Source organism: Alosa alosa, chromosome 15 (genome assembly GCF_017589495.1).
Source record: "Alosa alosa isolate M-15738 ecotype Scorff River chromosome 15, AALO_Geno_1.1, whole genome shotgun sequence".
Classification (NCBI taxonomy): domain Eukaryota; kingdom Metazoa; phylum Chordata; class Actinopteri; order Clupeiformes; family Clupeidae; genus Alosa; species Alosa alosa.
This window is the reverse complement of record NC_063203.1, coordinates 13014365-13034296: the sequence shown is the minus strand read 5'-3', so window position 1 is coordinate 13034296 and position 19932 is coordinate 13014365. Positions and strand designations below refer to the sequence as shown.

The window sequence follows — 19932 nt, the reverse complement described above, 5'->3', positions numbered from 1 at the left end:
CTTGACGTTTTGTAGCCAACATTTCCGTCAGTGTAGGCCTACAGTCTTTTAGCCCATCTTCACCATGATGACCCTTCTCAGATAGAAACCTTCTCTACTTTGAGCGACCAACCACCACTCAAGCCATCAATGTTGAATTTTGGGCGTCTGACGGACACTGATCAATCTGACCAATAGGCCTAACGTTGATTTGACACTCTTTTGCTGTCCGGGTTTGCAAATCATTAATTTAGAAAATTTAAGTTGCACTATTTGTTATTATAATCACAGCACGTCCTTACTATGTTATCATTAGGCTACCATATCATTACATTATCAATGAATAAGTCATCATAATCATTATCGTCAGCATGGCATGTCACACATAGCCTACCTGCTCGCACTCTCCACCACCTGCTCACTGTCCCTCTGCTCTGCTTACATCCTCGTTCAAACTCAACAAACTTCAACATGTTGCTGACATATGCTGCTAGCCTACTTGCAAAATTGTATTTTTGAAGCTTCTACATTGGTGTTAATTTTGCACAATTGTCACTACCGGCACCCGCCGCAATTTCGTGTAGGCAACTTCGATTAACTTGATGCGCTCACAGAATCCTGGCTCTGAGCCAAAATGGGAGGGGTGGGGCCTGACATGAGCTGTTATTGGATCAGTCCAGTGTCAATATGGAAATGTAACCAATGGGCCGCTGATTGTCCTTACTTTGGGCCGATCGTTGGCCAAAATAATATATAGGCCTATAGCCTATTCTATCGGCCCCAAAGGTGTGTCGGCCCACCGGGAAAATGCCCGGTATGCCAGATGGCCAGTCCGCCCATGAGTCCTACTGCTGTAAGCACAGCCACAAATCTAAAGTGTGAGGGTTTGTCACAGTTTTGCTAAATAGTGAAATTAATAACATTTGCAACTTGCAATCACACCTGAGAGAGGCTAAAAGATTATGCCAAGGGCTATTTTCTGTGTGTTTCTGTCACAACTGAAGCGTGTTTTAAGGCCCAGACCAGGAAGTGATTAGCGCGACTCTAAACACCTGTGCCCAGCTCACCTGTAGAAGAGAGAGAGACGCAACACAGACTGTACATACATACATACTGTACATACATACATCTAATAAATAGAGTGCAACCTGTCCTCTAACAACGCTAAGGTGAATGAATGCTTACCTCTTATGCTGTGTCAAAGTCTACTATGTTTTGAAAAGCATGTTATACATTTTCATCCTGAATTATCTGGATTTTTTTTACCGAATTGCTCAATATATATAAAACATATTGAAACACAATACATTTGTTTAATTTCTACAGAATAAATATACTATAACAGTCAAATGCATCTTCAGTAACTTCTACAATCCTGTGCCAGCACTGATAGCTGCATTCTTAAGGCTTTATTTAGGTCATAGTACTACTTTATGAGCCAGTGAAACACTAATGACACACATTGCAGGTCAGAGTAGAAGGCAGGTTATAAATACTGAGGAAATAAACTAGAGATACAATTAAAACCAATTATGATAAGTGAACTTTATAAATTACAATACAGAAGTGTCGATCTGAGAAGAGCTCTGATCATTTGATTAGGTAACAAATACCGGCAATGATTTCCTGATATGATACAGCTACGATAAACCCTGGTATGGTACAGTCAAGAGCAGTATGGAAGGAAATTGCATGTAGACGCTCAGAAGAATTAGTTAGTGTTTCTGCCACTGCTGGACGAACTTATGTGAAGCTTCAACAGACTATCACCACCGATGGAAACACACATACAAGTAGTAGCCCATTAAAGGCCCCTCACTGATGGCACACAAGTTTAGTGCTGGATATTGTGGAGTTTATTTGTTTGAAATGTGTGACACCTATGTAAAGGAAAAATCACACAGCATTCGTGCATCAAAATGTTTCAGACAAATAAAACACATGATAACCTTTAACATCAGGAAACATGCAGGGAAATGACTTGCTTTTTGTACATCATCAAGATCAGCAATATACATTAGATAGATTAAAAATAAAGAAATATAAATGAAAGCCAGAACATCTAACCTGAGAGACCCAGACAGGATCTGAATATTGCTGCTTTGTTTTAAATAAAAGTATTTATTTAACCATTAAAATGATTGTTAAACTCATTGTAATCACAACTGGGGTGTGAACATTATGGCTATACTGTACATGATGACAATACTGACAAGAACATTTGATCTGTGTTCAGGTAGACATCAAAAACCAGATAATCAGCATGTTATCATATTCAAGGAAATGGTGCTGACCTGGACCCTGAAATGAAACTAAAACATGACTCAGGAACATAAGATCATACTGTATATTCAAACACTGTAATGCTGAGGTATTTAAACTTTACTTGAGTGTTTTCACTTTATGTTACTTAATAATTCCAGATGTGATGAAATAGATGTATCCATCAAACCCTTTAACTGCTTTGAGCACTTGTACTTAAGTAGGATTCACAGAACATTCCCTTATAGTTATTTTACATTCACCTATTTTACATCCACTGAAATCACTCCCCTGCACACAGTCCATGTTGTATAAAAACACCAGTAGCTGTATGATAACCAGTCAAACACAGTGGTGGACTATAAACTGTTTAAAACTGTTGCAAATGTTCAAGTGAATCACAAGAACCTGATAATCAGCATTCTATAGATTTTCTAAGGAAACGATCCTGGAACCCGAAATGAAACTAAAGCACACTACAGAGCACACCTTTATCCTGCCCCAGTACACCTAGCCGATTTTGTACATGAGCACCTTTGAACTGTCCTTAAGGTGACGGTAAATGTTGGTAAGGTGAAAAAGTTTGACTACCAATCGACCATCAAAATCAGAAAGCCCCAATGTGGAAAATGACTCTCAGGTCTTTGTGTCTTTCCTTAACATATGATCTACACTACAACTTGGCTCAAAGTGGAGCTGAGAGTCAGAATGAAAGAGAAAAATAACTTTGGAATTCTCAGGGAATGTTTTTTTGGAGCATGAGAACAAGCAATATGTTCCAGAGTTAAGACAGTTTTGTTTACCAGGAAGTTTAGTTTCGATTTAGAAAACAGCACCTAATCTTTGAGGAATTCTGACTGTTCTTCCAAAGATAATGTCATTATTCCCAGATCAATGGGTAATGTAAAAACAAGAAAAGGGCATTGGTAAAAAATATAAAAACTGTCACCAAATCAGGAGCCCTCTCCATGGAAAATATTCCAGATGATAACATATAAGAAGAAGTAAACCCTAATTTAGGAATGTGAGGAACTGTCAGAAAATCAATAGTGTCCCTGGCACTTTGAAACCAAGCTAACCCATACCATTAAGTCATCTTGATGAGGCCTGTTCAATTTAGGACTTACTGAGAGTAACATAAACTCATTAATTGAATAAATAAAAATGAATGCAAATAATGAAGCTGATTTTAACCCATTTTATCTATAAATCTGGTACATTGACAACAACTAAAGTTATAAAAAGTCTTACTGACACCACAGTTGACACCTGCAGGCAATCATCCTCTTAAAAACCCTTCCTGTAACAGTTTATTTGCACCATGAAATGAAACTTAAAATGACACATGAAGACACTCCTACTGTGTCTGCCTGCTACAACTAATAAAAGGCCTTTGCAAGTTTGTATGTAGTTCAAAGAGTTTCCTGACAAGAACACATTCATTTGGATCATTTTTTTACTCAGTCAAAGCAAAGATCTTTACTTCAAAGGTGAATATATCTTTGTTTAAATTCTCAAGAAATTTTAGACCTAAGATTTTGAAATGATGTAGACTGCAGAAGACTGCAGTACTTTTAAAGTGTGCCAGATTAATTGAACAAATATTGGTCAAAACATATTTACAAAATATTTAGTTCCATTGTATGTTTAGTTCATTATGCTATAATCATAATAGGATTAATTTAGTCATGACGTAGCCATACCCAATACTATTCATTTGTCCAGTTGAAGAGCAATCTAAGGGAGCATACCATTAAATCAAAAGTTCGAACAAATGATCATGAGCCAGTTGAACATCCATGTAAAAGTTGAACAAATGGTAAAGCGACACCAAAGCACTGTTTCTCTGTCGCACGCATGCTATTTGTTTACCCAGCATCGGCTTTGCAAATAACGATGTCCACAGAGAAGGTAGAGTATGTTGCATAATTTTATGAAAGTATGATGTTTTGCGACATCAGAAGCAACTTAAGCAAGTCAAATGTGTAGTTTCCATCGAACTACAGATCCGCTACCTAATCTGGCAAACTTGCATAATGCGTTAGCCGATAGAGGGTCGCGAAGCGAATGCAGAAGTGCCGTTAACCCTATTAAAAGTTGATGAACCACTGAAACGATTTAGGAAACATTATTTTGGTACAAAAAATGTTTTGGTGTTGCTTTAAGAGACAACTAGAATAATCAATAGAAATCGAATAAATATAAATAAAATGTATTTGCGCAATGTAGTTACATGAAAACCCATGCCTCTATATTTTGTCTGATAAATTCCTAGGATCTCAAGGATGTGGGAAGAAGATGATTTTCCAGAGGGCCACCTGAAAAGGCTGGAGGGCCGTGCTACACCAGATAATGGAGGCATCTACACCATGTACCACGGCACATCAAGAATGGCTGCAGGCAGCATTCTGAAGACAGGCTTCAGGCCATCCAGTAAAGGCATGCTGGGGCCAGGGGTCTACCTCAGCCGGGATCTGCAGAAGGCCAGCAGGTACCCTGTGCATCTGTCTCAGAATGACAGAGTTGTATTGAAGGTGAAGGTTGATGTTGGGAAAGTGATAGCAATCAACTACCAAGGCCACCCCCTGCAGTATACCTGGCATGCCAATGGGTATGACACGGCGTGGTGCCCTCCAAAGTGTGGCATGGTGGCCAGTGGTCTGGAGGAGGACTGCGTGTGGGATGCCAATCGAGTCAAAGTGCTTGGAGTATTTTCTCCAACATCCCGGCCTAATAGATTGTGGGCAGAAGATGATTTCGACACATCAGCAGACCCTAAACTGGAGAGCCTCAAGGCACCAAGTGACGGCCAATACTACACCATGTACCACGGCACATCAAGAGAAGCTGCAGACATCATTAAGGAAAAAGGCTTCAAGCCATCCAGTGAAGGTATGCTGGGGCGTGGGGTCTACCTTAGCCGGGATCTGAGGAAGGCCAGCAGATATCCTCTGGATCTGCCTGTGGGGGATAGGGCTGTCCTGAAGGTGACCGTAAATGTTGGCAAGGTGATAAAGATCGACTACCAAGGTCATCCCAAGCAGAAGACCTGGCATAATTATGGATATGACACAGCCTGGTGTCCTCCAGAGTGTGGTATGACCAAGAGTGGCCTGGAAGAGGACTGCGTGTGGGATCCCAAGAGAATCAAAGTCCGTCGTATTATTCGGCCACAGCTGGATAATCTCTGAGGATGTGAAGCTGCAACATATCCATCACTGAAGAAAAACATTGAGAAGTTTGACATTCCATAACATTGCTGTAAATGTGTTTATAAAAGCATGTTTCACACAAGTTATAATACATTTAATAAACTCCCATCATGCATTATCTGGATAAAGTGTTGTTCTATTCATATAATTGCTCCCTTTGATATACAAAGTTATTAAATACAATACATTGTATTTTTAGATCCTACAGGGTAAATACAGTAATGTGCTCATCCAAAGGCATCCTCTATAACTTCTATAATCCTGTGCCAGCACTGATGCTATACTATTCATAAAGCTTTAAGGTGTAAGACTGTGTCCAAAGAGGCTATCTGTAAGGGTCTAAGACCTGAATGTTGCTGAATTAATGAATGAATGAATGAATGAATGAATGAATGAATGAATTTTGTTTACTTTCTAAACTATTTATTGTAGTTCAAGGCAAAATACATATGCAATCAGAGTGAAATGACTAAATAACTTCAGATATTGATTTATATGTGTGGACTGAGGTGTCATTCCTTGTATCAACCAGTAGGTTAATACTTGCTATTAAAACAGTAGGCCCAGTGTATGGATTGCATGTAAGAAATATTTGCTTAAAGCAAGTTGCACCTTTGAATTTCACTATTAGTCAAAACTTTGACAAATCCTCACACTTTGGATTTGTGGCTATGCTTAACAGCAACAGGAGTCCTTTGGTTTGGAGGGATAGTGCAATATTATATTCTTTCATAGAGCCCAACAAGTTGAGTGTCATTCCTGCTGGCTATACTGAAATATTTTAGAGGGGCTTTAAAACAACATCTTTAGTCTTTTAGTGACCGTCTGACCAAGATTATGTTAAAGAGTTGTTAACATCACCAGCAAATATAGATTTTCCCATTTAAATTGTTCTCTAGTTACAAATATTAAGTAAATGACATGAACTGTTGTCATTCCCCCCTCATCTACTTCCTGAATTTTTGGTCAACGATACCCGGGACACTGAACCACTGGGGCACATGAAATTTGGTGGGTATGTAGCCCCCCACTAGACTTTTACGGAAAAATTTCGTTTTAGGTCCCGGGGGCCCTCCCCGTGCTGGGCCTCCCGAACCGCAAAAAAAGCAGTTTTTCCTAAATAACTACCTGAACCGTGGCACTGAGGATGAAGAATCTTTTATGGTATGTTGGTCTCAACATCTCAACCCCCCCCGGGTAAATGCACCAAATGTTATGTGTATGATTGACCTGGCATTCTCTGGGGGTATGTAAGTTTCGTAGAATTTCATCCATGGGGGGGTCTAAAAAAAATTAGGTTATGTGTACATTTAGTGACTGTACACTCATTGGCCTGTAGATGGCGGTGCACACATATTCACATGCACACACACATGGGCACCCACATACATGAAAGCCAGACTAGCCATGGACCTCAGTTACACAATGCAAGGGAACATGAATCAGCCTATATTTGCACTAGTGTTAATTTCGTCAGACTAGACGAGAGGAAATATGTTCGTCAACGACCTTTTTTTTCATGACTAAGACGAGACGATGACGAGACGGCAGTAATGTCCTGAAACACTGACTAAGACTATCTCAAGATGCATTATTGTTGATGAAAAAAGACGAGACTAAAATGTTTTGCATGAAATAAAAACTAAGATAAAATCTCTCTTCATTTTCGTCTACAAAATGAGAAGACAGAATATCTAGCTGTTACGTTTTCAAAATATTCCGAATGAGTTCATACGCAACAGCTTTCCTGTAGGCTAGTCTACGTGCTGCTGCTGCAACCCTGTGGCTGCAACACGAAACTACATGGAACAAGAACACTGGAGATTTCTGCCAGAGTTAGCAAGCTAACTACCTAAGCTTTATGCCACAATGCTACATACCCAGAAGTTGAAGCTTCTCTCATACAAATTAACATCCCCCAGAATGTCCATACGAAAATGTTCATCATGTAATGTCAACTATTTAACGAGTTAGACTGATGATGCAAAGTTTGCTAGCAAGTAAGCTAATATGGAAAGTTCGCTAGCAAGTTATCTATGGCTAAGATGGAGAGTCTGTTTGGGGAATGTGTTGTGTTTACGCATATCGCCATCTAGCTTTAGGAGGAGTAAAACATTAATACTTTGGCCTATGACAGTGTTTCTCAAACTTTTTCAGTTTCAGGACCACTTAACTAACCCTAGCTAAAAAAAAAAAAAAAGATTAGACCTACTTTAACAGTAGTTTATAATTAATCTACACAATAGGCCTACTCACTGAACCACCTTGCTTATTGTCTTTCCACTTTGCTTATTGTGTGGATTCATACTGTATGATTTAAACTGGCATATCTTACATAGACAGTGTTGCAGAACTGTTTTTACATACAAGTTGGTTCAATATTGCAAACAACTCCTATATATTATATTTTACCACATCTGTTCGCGGACTACTTGGGATAGCTTGCGGACCACCAGTGATCCCCAGACCACACTTTGAGAAACACTGGTCTACAAATATGACAGTGGTCCATTCAAATCTTTTACTGTCTATGGTCAAATCCCAGCCGAGCTATAACTGTAGCACGACTTACCTGTGCATGTAAACATACTGACTGACAAAAAATCAGAATGAGTAATTATAACAGACGAGTAGCCCTGTGGACACACAATATTGGAAAATTGAGATGTGTGAAACACTATTTGACTCAAATGGTAATCAGAAATAATTTGTTATAAAAAAAAAAGACTAAAATGTGTTGACTAAAACTGACTAAGACTAAGATACCTTTAGTTTTCTTTTTGACTAAAACTAGACTAAAATGACCTAGACTTTTAGTCGACTAAAACTTGACTAACAAAAATGATATTTGAATGACTAAATATGACAAAGACTAAAAAGGACATTTCGTCACAAGACTAAGACTAAGACTAAATTAAAAATAGGTGACAAAATTAACACTAATTTGCACGAACAATAACGGACAACAGCTCTTCAACTTTGGCCCGTTAAAATGTGTATGAACAGTCTAGCGACGCATTTCATCAAGGCCCATTTGGACATGTCAGTTATTTGCACCACTGGTTAGATGTAAAAACAGCATTTCGTTTCAGACTAGACTACTGTTACTTAATTTGTGCATTAACAATAACGTTTCAGACTACTGTTACTTAATTTGTGCATTGACAATAAAAGTATTACATGAACTAAAGATGACTAAAATCTTATGTAGAAGAAGAAACATTCACAAAAAATCCATCCATCCAAAAATGACCTTTGTTTTTGATAGCTGTTGAAAACGGCATGGAACTGACAGATGTTTTTGTTTATAAATACATAAAAAATAAATAAATAAATAAATAAATAACATTGTGCTGATACCTTTTGCTTTTCCCAAATACAATGTAGCCTACAGGTGTAAGTGACCTTTCATCAATCCAGTTGCAATGGATGAACTGTGATGAACTGCCCTACTTGTGATTGTTTAGAGATTTTAAAGGTTTTATAACAATGCTAAATCTTCTTTGGCTATTCTACAATCTATTCACCTTTTCAGCACCAGTAGGCTACTTTCTGTGCAGCCGCACACACACACTCAGGCATGCCAAACAAGCATACACAAAAGTTTCAAGAGTGGGGGATAGACTAAAATATGGAGACAAATTGAAGTGTGATTTATTTTCGCGGAACGGATGTACAGGACTGAGCGGCGGTCATATTTTGTATCGCTATGCGGTACATCTAGTTAAAGTATATCTATCTATCTATCTATCCATCTATCTATCAAGGTACAATTTAGTTCAGTTGACTCTCAGGTCTTTGTGTCTTTCCTTAACATATGATCTACAGACTCAGTACAACTTGGCTCAAAGTGGAGCTGAGAGTCAGAATGAAAGTGAAAAGAAACTTTGGAATTCTCAGGGAATGTTTTTTTGGAGCATGAGAACAAGCAATATGTTCCAGAGTTTTGTTTTTCCAGGAAGTTTAGTTTCGATTTAGAAAACAGCACCTAATCTTTGAGGAATTCTGACAGTTCTTCCAAAGATAATGTCATTTTTTCTAGATCAATGGGTAATGTAAAAACAAGAAAAGGGCATTGGTAAAAAAATATAAAAACTGTCACCAAATCAGGAGCCCTCTCCATGGAAAATATTCCAGATGATATTCTCAGATGATAACATATAAGAAGAAGTAAACCCTAATTTAGGAATGTGAGGAACTGTCAGAAAAGCAATATGTCAAAAGAACTGTAGTATGGCACTTTGAAACCAAGCTAACCCATACCATTAAGTCATCTTGATGAGTCCTGTTCAATTTAGGACTAACTAAGAGTAACATAAGCTCATTAATTGAATACATTAAAATGAATGCAAATAATGAAGCTGATTTTGACCCATTTTATCTATAAATCTGGTAAAATGACAACAACTAACTTCATAAAAAGTCTTACTGACACCACACCCTCAACACGTAAACACACTTTGCACTGCCTGCAGGCAACAATCATCCTCCCCATATTTACATAAGAAAAAAAAAAAAACCCTTCCTGTAACGGTTTATTTGCACCATGAAATGAAACTAAAAAGACACATGAAGACACTCCTACTGTGTCTGCCTGCTACAACTAATAAAAGGCCTTTGCAAGTTTGTATGTAGTTCAAAGAGTTTCCTGACAAGAACATATTCATTTGGATCAATTTTTTACTCAGTCAAAGCAAAGATCTTTAGACCACTTCAGAGGTGAATATCTTTGTTTAAATTCTCAAGAAATTTTAGACCTAAGATTTTGAAATGATGTAGACTGCAGAAGACTGCAGTACTTTTAAAGTGTGCCAGATGAATTGAACAAATATTGGTCAAAACATATTTACAAAATATTTAGTTTCATTGGATGTTTAGTATATTATGCTATAATCATAATAGGACTACTTAAGTCACCAGTTTACCAATGAGTAAGGGAAACTATGAGGAACTAGAGAAAGATAGTCACACACAAGGTAATGTAGCTGTAAGTAAGTTTCTGCTAATTAAACTGTTTTTCATGCCTGTGTGAGTATGTGTCATACGTATGATTACTGTGAATGTATGTGTGTGCGTGTGTATCTGTTTATGCACATGTGTGCACATGGAATGGGTTAACATGACCCCTGGAGGCAAACATACGGAAAAAATGGGTCATCCTAGGCCCTACGGTTCTCAAGATATTCACAGAAAACTGTGTCTGCCCTACCCTCCTTTCGGGGGGTCCAGTCCAGTGGGGGGGCTACAGATCAAAACGAAAAATGATGGTTCAATGCTATCCATGTGGGGTTACATGCCCCCTTGGTGGGGTTACCAAGTTTTGTGTACCCCGGTCTTTCAGTGTCCCGGGAATCCTTGTTGGTGTACGGTCACTAAATGTACACATAAATTATTTTATTGTAAGGCCCCCCATGACCGAAAGTTCACAAAACTTGGTATGCATTCGGAGGGTGTCATAATGATCCTACACTTTCAATTTCGTGCAGTTTTGACCATGTCAGCCAGAGATATTGTGATGAAAACACCTAATTTTTTTGCTTTTTTATTTTTTTTAACTAGGTGGCGCTATACATGAAATAAGTGGTAATGGAATGGATTGACATGCCCCTTAAGACCAACATACATAAAAAGGTGGACCTCCTAGGCCCCCACGGTTCTCGAGATATTCACAGAAAACTGTCTCCGCCACCTACAGGCCAGTTGGTGTATAGTAACATACATTAATTTATTGTGTGGCCCCCATGAACGGAATTCCACCTAAACTTGGCGTGCATTCAGAGGGTGTCATAATGATCCTACACTTCCAATTTCGTGCAGTTTTGACTATGTTAGGTCACAGATACCTGCGATTACAACACCTCATTTTTACTTTTTTGTGTTTAACTAGCTGGCGCTACACATGAAATGGTTATGGAGTGGATTGACATGGCCCCTTGAGATAAACATACAAAAAAAAATGGTCCTCCTAATGGTCCTCCTTCTCGAGATATTCATAGAAAACTGTGTCTGCCCTACCCTCCTTTCAGGGGGTCCAGTCCAGCGGGGGGGCTACAGATCAAAACGAAAAACGATGGTTCCATGCTATCCATGTGGGGTTACATGCCCACCAAGTTTCGTGTACCCCGGTCTTTCAGTGTCCCGGGAATCCTTGACGGAAATCTCAAAGTCAAAGTCAAAGTCAAAGTCAGCTTTATTGTCAATTTCTTCACATGTTCCAGACATACAAAGAGATCGAAATTACGTTTCTCACTATCCCACGGTGAAGACTAGACATATTTTACCAGTGCAAAGTCAGGCCAATAAAAGGCTTGGGTAGTTCTGTTTGAATTAAGTAAGAAAGAAAGTGGCATAGTGGTGCAAGTTATGTAAGAGCAGCAGAAGTGTTGTGTTTTCAGGACAACAACACCAAGTTGTAAAGTGTACAAGTGTGCAAGTGTGCAAGTGGAGTAGTGCAGGCGGCCATTTTTGGTCCAATGTCCAGGATGTTATGTAGCTGAGGGTGGAGGGGGGAGAGGAGGGAGAGAGTTCAGCATCCTTACAGCTTGGTGTATGAAGCTGTTGGTGAGTCTGGTAGTCTTGGGGGGCGCAGGCTTCTGTACCTCTTCCCAGAGGGCAGTAGATCAAACAGATTGTGAGCGGGGTGACTTGCATCACTCACAATTTTGGTCGCCTTGCGGGTGAGGTGGGTGGTGTAAATGTCCTTCAGGGAGGAGAGTGAAGCACCAATAATCCTTCCAGCTGTGTTCACTATGCGCTGCAGGGCTTTCCTGTTGTATTCAGTGCAGCTTCCGCCCCACACAGCGATACAGCTGGAGAGGATGCTCTCAATGGTGCCTCGGTAGAATGTGGTCATGATGGCTGGTGGAGCACTTGCTCGCCTGAGTTTCCGCAGGAAGTACAGGCGGCGCTGAGCTCTCTTCGCCAGTGATGCAGTGTTGGTGGTCCAGGAGAGGTCTTCACTGATGTGCACCCCCAGGAATTTGGTGCTGCTCGCTCTCTCCACCACAGCACCGTCGATGGTCAGTGGCAGGTGTTGGGTGTGACCCTCCGGAAGTCAACAACAATCTCTTTGGTCTTGCTGGACGCTCAGCAGGAGGTTGTTGTCCCTGCACCACGTGGTCAGATGGTCGACCTCTAACCTGTATTGAGTCTCGTCGCCCTTAGTGATGAGACCCACCAGAGTTGTGTCGTCAGCAAATTTCACTATGTGATTGTTGCTGTAGGTTGCAGTGCAGTCCTGCGTCAGCAGGGTGAAGAGCAGCGGACTGAGCACGCAGCCTTGGGGGGCCCCTGTGCTCAGTGTGATGCTGGACATGCGAAAAAGAAAAAAAAAAGAAAAATCTGACTAAACCTATTATTATTATATCAAGTAATAAATTAATGTTTTGCTTTTAATTCATTTATTAATTAATTTCTGTGCTGAAAGTCTCACAAAGATAGGAGGCTAACAAGGCATATTCCCTGTCATGGCCTTTTTAACGACTTGTTAAATGTTTTGTTTTGTTCATTTTGACTCATTTCTTTAATTTTACATAAATGTCTTTATTTGTCTAAAGAAATTCTTCTTTGTTTTTTTCCTTAGGCTTGAGTCAAGATGTGGGCAGAAAACGACTTTCTTCCACCAGGTCAGACACGTCTCAAGAGTCTTGTTGCACCAGGTCATAATAAAATTTACACCATGTACCATGGCACATCAAGAGAAGCAGCTGCCAGCATTTTGGAGTCAGGCTTCAAGAAGTCCAGTGGGGGTATGCTGGGACCTGGAGTCTACCTCAGCAGGGATCTGCAGAAGGCCAGCCGGTATCCTCTGGATCTGCCTGAGTCACAGAGAGTCGTCCTCAGAGTAAGGGTGAATGTAGGCAGGGTTAAAAGAATAGATCGCCAAGGACACCCCCTGCAGAAGACCTGGCATGACCAGGGGTACGATACCGCCTGGTGCCCTCCGGGCTGTGGCATGGTCAAGAGCGAACTAGAGGAGGACTGTGTGTGGGATCCAAATCGAATTGGGATCATTGATGTCATTTACCCAAAGCCGGGTGCATGTGGAGGTTATGGAGCTGCAAGAAACTTCTATCGCTGAAAAATTTGTTCACATTCGTACAGGATGCATGAAAACATTTTCTTTGAAAATAAGGATTCAGTGCATTAGAGAAATATATTTTTTAAAGCTTGTGTTCAGTAAATGTCATTCCTTCAAAAACAGATGTCATGTAGGTATTGTGACAATTAAGCGATGAGTACTGTACAAAGCAAGCATCTGCTGCCACTGCACAACAGCATTATATGTAGGCCTAATTTATAAACGTAGCCTATATTTCAGGAACTTAGAATATGGTTGTTCGGGCCAACGTAATGTAAGTGTTAACAGATCACAACATTAATGAACAAAAACTGCTTATCAGTTCTGGTTTGATTTGTACAGAATAGTAGTCAGTGATATGTCCATCCACTCTTTATCTCTTTATGGCTGACAATAAACAATGGTTGTAACGCTGCACAGATGCTCAGACAGGTTCTGTACTAGGTATCTGTCACAGGTTAAAGACATTGTGCCCCTCAGCATGTGATATCGTGCACAGTGGTCTCACTGTCTGTAAGAGTAGGCTACTGTCTGATCCGGAGCACGTCTCCATCACTACTGATGTCATTCACCCAAGCCTGGGCCAGGTGTAGGGTATGGAGATGAACCAGGTGACTATTATTGCAGGGATGTGAGTTTACTGTTGTACAAAAAACTGAATGTTTTTTTCTGTTGGTTTCCCTACTTGTGAGCAACCTATGCCGAACGATCTACAGTATGTCAAATGCCTTTTTTGCTGTTTTCTGCTCGTCGTTTTAAAGTTATTGTGCTGTCAAAATAAAACAAAATCTAAAATACATTACTTCTGAAACTAAATTGCTCCTTTTGTTTTCTTTAAAGCTTATTTGGGGATATTTCAGTTTAAAAAATCACAAATTACCTCGAAATAGTTCATATAGAAAATGCCATCATCTGTGGTCCTGTATTGTGTTGTGTGATTGCATTCAAGACCGCTTGAGTCCTATACCGAAGGACCGAATTCCACACCGCTCCTTTAAATTCAATTCTACTTGACCTGGCAAACTAATATAAGGGTGAGAGATGAAAGAAAGAAGAAGAAAGTGAGGAGTGAAAACAACTGTTAGGCACCAAGTGAGAGTGAGTTTAAGGAGTTTTCATTTAAATGGTTGGCCTGTCACTGGTTCAGGTAATGCAACAGACATTTAGCCTATATTATGCAGTAGACAGCAGTTGGTAGTTCACATATATTTGATTCCCATTACAGCCAAATTTGAATTACAGTGACATGAATGATGATGAGAGCGAAAAAATAATAATTCAAACCCCAACAACATCCCATCTTAGTTTCATTTTCCCTGAAACAGGAAAGTTCATGCTCCGGGAATTCCCGGGTTGGGAGGATGCCTGGACCTTTCAGAAATATGCAGGCACTAAGTATTTGAAGGGGTGATACATTTTTACTTTTAGTGCTAACTGCACAGACACAATGACAAGATGGTCAAGTGTTCCAGTGTGTGGCATGTGTTCATGTGTTCTTTTGGTTCTGTTTGTGAGCAAGTTATTCATAGAAGAGTACAAGTGAGCAGAAATTGGGTTGATGAGAGATGTTTAGCATTAATGGCATTCCTCCTCAAGGTGTTTGGGCCTAAGTACTGCTTTGTTGAGATAGAAGGGGCCCTGAGATGGAGCTGCTATCTCCTCTAGGGGGGTTGGCGCCTTCATGTATGTTAGGTCAAAGTTTGGGTAAATGTCACTGATGTTAGTTGCTATGGGATACATCCTTGTGTACAATGTCAGGATGAGATGGGTGATGTGATCATTGGATTTCTGACATACAATAAGGAGAGATGTAAGCTCTACTGACTGGCTGAGACTTTGTTCAACTGATTTCTAAAAACCTAGACCGATTGTTTGTGTGTGTGTGTGTGTGTGTGTGTGTGTGTGTGTGTGTGTGTGTGTGTGTGTGTGTGCGTGTGTGTGTGTGTGAATGGGATGTTGGCCCAAGTGCTACAACAAGCTATTTGTAGGCCTACTTCTCAAATCCATTACCACCACCACTGAGGCTCAACTAAAGAAAAATAAAAATAAAAACTGGTTGTCTAGGCTATCATTTACAAGAACTGAATGGAAAAACGAATCAATAAGGCAATTTTGTGGATTAAAATCATCTTTGTTGTATTAATCAGACAATGTTGACAGACTTCAGAGCATGTTTTGTCTATTTCCTCTAAATACATGCTTTCGAAATATAAATTCAAAGAATACAAAAGTATGCACTATAGGTCTTGGCGGCTTGTCAACAAAGACAGATTGAGAGGAAGAACTCTGCACACCATCAAGGTCACCGAGTACTGTCGGCCAACTGCTGGTGCTAACAGCTAGACTACACCAGGCAGCCAGGTAGCTACACTACTACACTCTGGGGGCATGTTCATAAGCCCCCATGTTCATGAGACCGCATGTCCATGGGACCCCATGTTCAAGAAAAAGAGATCTATGTGAAAAATCGCCGGAATTCTCTTTTAAGGCCTTAAGGTGTAAGACAATGAGGCAATCTGTAAGGGCCATCATTAGGCCACAGCAGGTCACTATGATCAAATGTTGGGCCAATGAAAGACTAGCAACAGTAAGTATAAGTAAGTATATATACTCTTTTGATCCCGTGAGAGAAATTTGGTCTCTGCATTTATCCCAATCCATGAATTAGTGAAACACATACAGCACACAGTGTACACACAGTGAGGTGAAGCACTCACTAATCCTGGCGCAGTGAGCTGCCTGCATCAACAGCGGCGCTCGGGGAGCAGGGAGGGGTTAGGTGCCTTGCTCAAGGGCACTTCAGCCGTGCCTACTGGTCGATTTGACCGATACAAATTACAATCTACCAAAGTGTCTCCATTTCATGTATATATCATAGACACACACACACACACACACACTGAAAACAGCACCTATCTTTCGGTCCTTATCATGTATTATTTCAACATTGTGTTCAACATTGTCTATCAAAACTGATTAACCTTTACACTCACTGACTGGCTGACAGAAATATGTAGTGACTTTACCTGAATGTTGTTAAATGAGTGACTGAAAGGTTTTGTCTACTTTCTAAACTATTTAGTTCAAGGCATGCAACACAACACATGCTACCAGAATGATGAGACTAAATCATTTCACATATAGATTTAAAGTGGACTGAGGCATCATTCTTTATAGCGACCAGTGCCCACATATTTCCTTCACACAATTTACACAGAAAGTAGGCCTTGGCATTGTCTTTTAGCCCTTATCAGGTGCAAGTTGCAACTTTATCAGGTGTTTGTGTCTTTCCTTAACATCAGTTCTACACGTCTTGGCAAACTGGAGCTGTGAGTCAAAATGAAAGAGACACTTTGGAATTATCAGGGAATTCTTGTAAGTAAGGGATAATGGAAGTTCTACCAGAAAGACTCAGTAGACAGAATAGAATCAGTTAACAATTTAATGAGTAACGGAACAGCTTGGATACAAGCATGACAGAGTCCTGAATAGGTAACGGTCTTTGGCGAGGGCCCGCCTCGATCCGCCCAGCCGATGAGCGGATCTCGTCTCCTGCCAATGGATGAAGGCAGGGGCAGGGAGCCTACCCCCAAAAGGATGAGTGATGACCGCTGGGGCGGTGACTCAGTAATCTGGTTCTGAGAGGAGCAGAGACATTAGTATACATACAAGATGAATTAAACAGCATGACCAGGGCGGGGTGATGACGCCAGGGCCATTACAGAATTTTTAAGGTAGCTAGGTGTTAACCATAACCTAGGGTTGTAGTGGGGCCCGCAGCATGCTTTCGCTTTAGTGGGATTTAGAAGCTTGACGAAGCTGGCAACCAGCGCCTAGGGCAACCTAGACCAATCGCGGGCGCGCCAGGGCAACCTGGACCATAAGCACTTCACGATCTGGCCCAGTGACTAGCGAGCTAGTACATCGTGACGAGCCAGGCCACCGCATCCAGAGCAACCTGGACTTTAGTGCTTATGCGAGCTGGCAACCAGCGCCTAGGGCAACCTAGACCATTGGCGAGACATGCGGGCTACCGCGCCCAAGGCAACCTGGACCATTAGCTGGGCAACCAGCGCCTAGGGCAACCTAGACCAACGTGGACGGCCGGCGACCGCATCCAGGGCCACCTGGACCGAACTGGCAACCAGCCGCCTAGGGCAACCTAGACGAAGGCCACGAGCCGGGCAACCGCGACGGGCGCAACCTGAACCATGAGCTTATAAACCAGCCGCCTAGGGGCAACCTAGACGAAGGCCACAAGCCGGGCAACCGGCGCCCAAGGCAACCTGGACAGTGAGCTGGGCAACCAGCGCCTAGGGCTACCTAGACAAGTGATGGGCAAAACCGCATCCAGGGCAACCTGGACCAAACTGGGCAACCAGCGTCTAGGGCAACCTAGACGAGCATCACGAGCCAGGCAACCGGCGAGTATTGACCTGAACCATAAGCGTCGAACGAGCAACTAGTGAAGAGGGCAACAGGCCCGAGGCTGAGACTAAATCACCGAGCTACCGGCATGCTGGGCCTTGACACGCTATTTCTGGCGATTAGTGCAGCTTTAATGCCAGAATTTAACCACCGCCACCAGAATTTGAGAAGGTAAAGGGGTACCTGAGTTAACGTGAGAGAGTAATTTCTGAGCATCGAAAACATCGTGAGGCGTTAGTCTGATGTATGATGTGTAGGCGTCGGATGACCACCTTCCTAGAGTTTTGATGGATGACGTGGACAGCCCTTTTCGGGCGGCAGTCGTGGCTGCGCCAATCCGGAATGAGTGTGAAGTGAACCTCTTTGGAGAGAGGTTACATTTGAGCAGCACGTTAGCTAGATGGCTGCTGAACCAGCGACGAGTCATGGCCTGACCGTCTGGTGTGATAAATAGGGGGAAAACTGGTGAAGTATGAGGCCGTAATTTAAGGTAATGAACCATGGAGGCGAACGGGCATAATGCATTGTTTATTTTTACAATTGAAATAGTAGTACCACGACCAGAAGTATCGGTTTTAGAATATTTCAGACAAATGGTGAAATAAGTGGGGAAAAAGGAAAGATCAGAGAGAGAGAGATTACGCGTGGGGTCGTACAGAGAATTTGTAGTGAATTCTCCGCACCGCATGAAGCCATAGAAAGCCGAGAGGAAGACGGCCTCCAGCAGGCTATCAACGTACTCTGAGTGGTAGCCGCGTCTAAGCGCCGCCACCATGATGTTTAGAATATCCGCCGTAATGGGGAGGCGAGTGTCAATGGAGCGCGGGGAAGAATTTTGGAAGCCTTTGAGGAGAAGGCGTATTTGTGGGTTGGAGAACAGACTAGGGAAACAAGGGTCGTGAAGCCTGGCGTGGAATTGTAAACCGGCGACTGTTTTGCGAATTGACGCAAGTTTGAGGCCGCGGTGATCAAAGCAGTAGACCAGGAAAGCGCAGACGGTAGAAATGAGTACTGGGAGGATAGGTGTGTGGTGGTGCTGACAAAATATGGAGAACCAGGACCAGGCTGAATTATAGGCTTTGATTGTGGACTTAGCGACGCCTTTTAACATATACGTTTTGGCTTTCTCTAATAGTGAACTGAGGCAAAGAGGATTTAATCCAGGATCAGCTCGGCGAAACGAGGGCACGGTGTGGACACTTTGTTAGCTGAAGGGCAGAGCCGGTGGAATTCCTGCAAACGGAGACGAGAGAGGGCGTCAGCTTGAACGTTAAAATATCCGGGGACATGAATGGCATTTGCGATGAAATTGTGTATAACAGAGTGCCAGGTGAGCCTCCTTAAAAGGGACATTATTTTAGGGCAGCGAGAGCGACCTTTGTTTACGATGGCCACTACTGCCTCGTTGTCACAGAAGAAAGTGATGCGCTTTCTTGACCAGTGGGTACCCCAGAGTACGCAGGCTACCACGATGGGATACAGCTCGAAGAGGGCGGACGAGGCAGCATCGGAGGCGAATGCCATAAATTCGTCCGACCATCTTTCTGCGAACCACGCGTCTTTATACAATCCCCCAAAACCGAGAGACGGAGCGGCATCCGTGAACAGCTCGAGAGAGACAGACGAATCAGAGTGATCATTATAGAAAAATGAGATGCCGTTCCATTCAGCAAGCAATTTAGACCAGAAACCGAGATCCGACTGACAACCCAGGTCGAGCACGACGGGGGCGGATAAATTGACAACGGAGTGGGCCAGAATTAACAGGCGAGAAATAAAGGAGCGACCCTGCGGAATGATGCGCATGGCAAAATTCAGATGACCCAAGAGAGAGAGAAGGTCTCGCTTGGTCACCGTGCCCACGGAGAGAAATGAGGCGGACACTTCGCGAATCCTAGCTAATTTTTCCCCCGGGAGAGAGGCCCGCATTGCAACCGAGTCGAGGATAATGCCCAGAAATTCGAGAGAGTG

General features: G+C 41.9%; 1 protein-coding gene across 1 annotated transcript; it reads left to right on the top strand.

Moving 5' to 3' along the window:
• The first annotated feature begins 3633 nt into the window (after positions 1-3633).
• Positions 3634-5571, top strand: LOC125308209. Its single transcript, XM_048264548.1, has 2 exons — positions 3634-3731; positions 4517-5571. Exon 2 carries the CDS (start codon positions 4527-4529, stop codon positions 5430-5432), a length of 906 nt encoding a protein of 301 aa, XP_048120505.1. The 5' UTR covers positions 3634-3731; positions 4517-4526; the 3' UTR covers positions 5433-5571.
• The last annotated feature ends 14361 nt before the right edge of the window (positions 5572-19932 follow it).